The 3,516-nt window shown below is 38.1% G+C and overlaps 1 protein-coding gene across 1 annotated transcript; it reads right to left on the reverse strand.

Moving 5' to 3' along the window:
* Positions 1-393: 393 nt before the first annotated feature.
* Positions 394-1,350, reverse strand: LOC100760842 (olfactory receptor 52N2). The gene has a single exon (XM_027404980.1). It carries the CDS (start codon positions 1,348-1,350, stop codon positions 394-396), a length of 957 nt encoding a protein of 318 aa, XP_027260781.1.
* Positions 1,351-3,516: the final 2,166 nt, after the last annotated feature.

Genomic DNA, 3,516 nt, shown 5'->3' on the forward strand with positions numbered 1-3,516 from the left:
AGCAGTAATGTACTTGATCTAAATAGGGTTTGCCCTTAGTGGAGAGGACAAGATTATCCCAAATTAATGCAAGCTTATCTTTTACATACTAAACACAGATTGACATTTAGTCTACATCCACCATTTCATTATATTTCCATTCATTGCTTCTATTTATATAGAATTTTGTAAAAATTAAAATAGAAGGAATGGGTATATTGTGTATTTATTTCTACATTCTATACTTTGGCAGATTTTTCCTTACAAAGAATATCATAAGATATAATTGCAAAAAGGCTTTAGAACATTTACATGTTAGATGGCATAATGCTACTTCACTCATCTTTTATGACAGTTTTCTTCACTATTTTCCTCATCATAAGCAATTTTAACTGGTCTTAAAATGCATTTGTCTTAGGTAATGCCCATTTTGTCTCTGATTAAAAATTTGATTACACTTTCCCGAATCTGCTTGGTCTTGACCCCATAAACAATTGGGTTCATGGTAGGGGGAAGTAGCAGGTAGAGGTTGGCCACTATGATATGGATGTGGTGGGGAATAGTATGTTCTCCAAAACGATGAGTGAAGAAAGTAAAAAAGGCAGGCACATAAGTGATCACAATAGCACAGATGTGAGATGTACAGGTGCTAAAGGCTTTGTGACGAGCATCTGCAGAGGACAGACTCACCACTGCTCGAAGTATCATAGTGTAAGACACAGAGATACAGCAAATGTCAAACACACCAATCAGTAGAGCAACCATAAGGCCATAGATTGCATTGACCTTGGCATTGCCACAGGATACCTTGGCCACAGACATGTGATCACAGTAAGTGTGAGGGATAAGGGTCCCTTGACAATAGGGCAAGCGCTTAGTGAGGACAGTGAATGGAAAGATGAGCATCACACTCCTCAAGAAAGTAGCAAGACCAGCCTTGGCAATCACAGGGTTGGTGAGGATGGTGGTATAACGGAGAGGATAGCATATGGCTACATAACGGTCGAAGGCCATGAGCATGAGCACACCAGATTCCATTCCAGTCAACATGTGGACAAAGAACATCTGAACCAAGCAAGAATTGAACCCAATCTCCTTGAAGCTGAACCAGAATATGCACAGCATATTGGGCACAGTGGTGGTGCACAAGGTGACATCAGTGAAGGAGAGTAAGGCCAGGAAGTAGTACATGGGCTGGTGTAGAGCCTCCTCATGGCCAATGAGGTAGATGAGCCCACAGTTCCCTGCAACAGCAATCATGTACATGAAACAGAAAGGCAGAGAAATCCAGATATGTGCAGCTTCCAGCCCAGGAATACCATTCAGGATAAAGAAGTCTGGGGTCAGGCTGGAGCTGTTGGCTCCAGACATAATGGCTGGCAGGATGAGAGCATTTTATATCCAATAATAGTGCCAGTATTCTGGGAAAGTATATAAATAAAAGGTAAGTAGGGCAACTAAAAAAAATGATAGCATTAAAATGAGAAATTACTAAAAATGTTTGCAACATTCTTTATAACTTCATAGTTTACTACCATTTTTCACTTGACATGATTTGATGCTGACTAATTGATTAACCAATTTATGGTTCAGCTTTCACTTTCTACAATGATTTAACAAGTCCACCAAGTTCAGAGTGTTGACAAGATTATGGAAAGGGATATTTTTAAACAATATACTAAGACTATGAATAAGGAATATTCCATTAATATAAGCAGTAATCATTATTATTATCAAGAACCTTGTTACAAAAGGAATTGCTAGTTTCTTGTGTTTTTGATTGAGAGCCTAGCCTTTGAGAGCTGAGCCATCTCCAGCTGGAAATACTATCTTCAATGCCATCTAAGCAATTGCAATTTGTCCCTATGTATCAGATAGGAAAAATACTTTAAATCTGGAATGGAATCAAGGCAAATATTCTCAGATTTCCTGAAAGTCTGCTATTACTAAAAGTTTACTAAGCTATTGGTACTGGAATTTCTGTAAGAGAATTTGGTCTTTGTTTGGAATGTACCTTAAGTGTCCTGATCCCGACATAGTCATAGGGTACAGAAGTCACATCAAAAAATGGTCAGGATATTTGGAGAGATCTGAACTATTGGGTCTGCATTCTGCTTGCAATTTAAAACTATTCAACAAACACAGAAATCCACACTGTCTCTCAAGCATAGCAAGTAACAAAATCTATCCACAGTGCCCATCACATCACAGACAAATCAAATTCAGTTCTTCCTTTGCCTTCCTCAGTAAAAGGAATTTTGTCTTGATTTTCCTATGTCAGGTTTCTGGGTTCCAGTGTTTTACAGTTATTTTAGTACTATTTATGGCACTAAAATATATTTCAAAGAAGAAAATTCTAGGTTCCTAAAAGTCATCTCTAAAAAATATGAGCTTCTTTTTATAACATACATACAGTAGAGATGTATGGACCCTGACTTTGAATTAGAGTTTCACTGCAACACAAAATAGCAGGCTAGGCCTGCATTTGAAGAAGCAAATGGTTCTTTATACAATTTTAGAATGCTTAAAGGGAAGAAATCTCCAGTACTACAAACCATAGATTTGTTTATACAGCAAGATAAGCTTCTCAGTGACTGGAATTTAATAACTGATGTATATTAGCTCTTACATTAATATAAGTTATGGGAGAAGGCATATCCTATTCAATGTCTTCATACATTGTCTTAGACTTTCTGACACCATTCTAATTTGGGGAAATATAGTAATTAAGCAAATAGGCAAAATCCCATACACTTAGGGTACAAATATTGCAGAGCAGGTTGATTCCTGTGCTCAAACCTAAATAACACAGATTCATGTTATGTCTACATTGTGTAGATTAGAAAGCCCAGTGACAACATTCAAAGTGACAAGCCAAAGATCAAATGAAAATTAGAATTTGCAGTCACACACACAATGTTTCTGTCTGTGACTCAAGTGACAGATCCAGACATTGATGGGCACTTTCATCAGCTGAATATAACAAGTTTAGTAAATTATGATGACACAAGAACATGATTTTTAAATTCAAAACAGAGAAACCTTACCTTTAATTTTAACTTAGGGCAGAGACAGGGCAGACATGAGGAGCCAGGGAGAGTTAGTCTCTCACTGGGGGAAAATCTCCATACAGCAGATGTTTGTGAGATAGCTGCAGTCTTGTCTGAGACTCCTGTTCAAGGATGCTGTGTGGCCTCTGGCTGTGTGGGGGATTTTGCTTGGGAGGATTTCTGAAGAGGAGCCTCCTTCAGCTAGTTAAGTCTTGTTTTGTATTACTTGCCACACAAAGGTCATTTCTGCTAGAAGCAAATCTGAGCATAGCTATCCATTAGTCAAGGTAAAGAAAATACAATTCCTTCTTGTTGCAACACATGACTGCCCAAATTTCATTGTCTCCAGTTAGTTGGGGAGTCATTTTTACTGTCGATTCACAGTTATGGGACCCTTTCTTCCCTTCTTTCCCAGATAAATGGAAATGTGCTGTGGTGGTTGGTGGAACTTCTGTTGTCTGCATCTCTTGGATTTCTTGGACTTAAA

The sequence above is a fragment of the Cricetulus griseus genome, chromosome 3, assembly GCF_003668045.3.
Source record: "Cricetulus griseus strain 17A/GY chromosome 3, alternate assembly CriGri-PICRH-1.0, whole genome shotgun sequence".
NCBI lineage: Eukaryota > Metazoa > Chordata > Mammalia > Rodentia > Cricetidae > Cricetulus > Cricetulus griseus.

Excerpts from the sequence above, each read along its gene's own strand:
- LOC100760842 (XM_027404980.1), bottom strand. The coding sequence starts at position 1,350 with ATGTCTGGAGCCAACAGCTCCAGCCTGACCCCAGACTTCTTTATCCTG.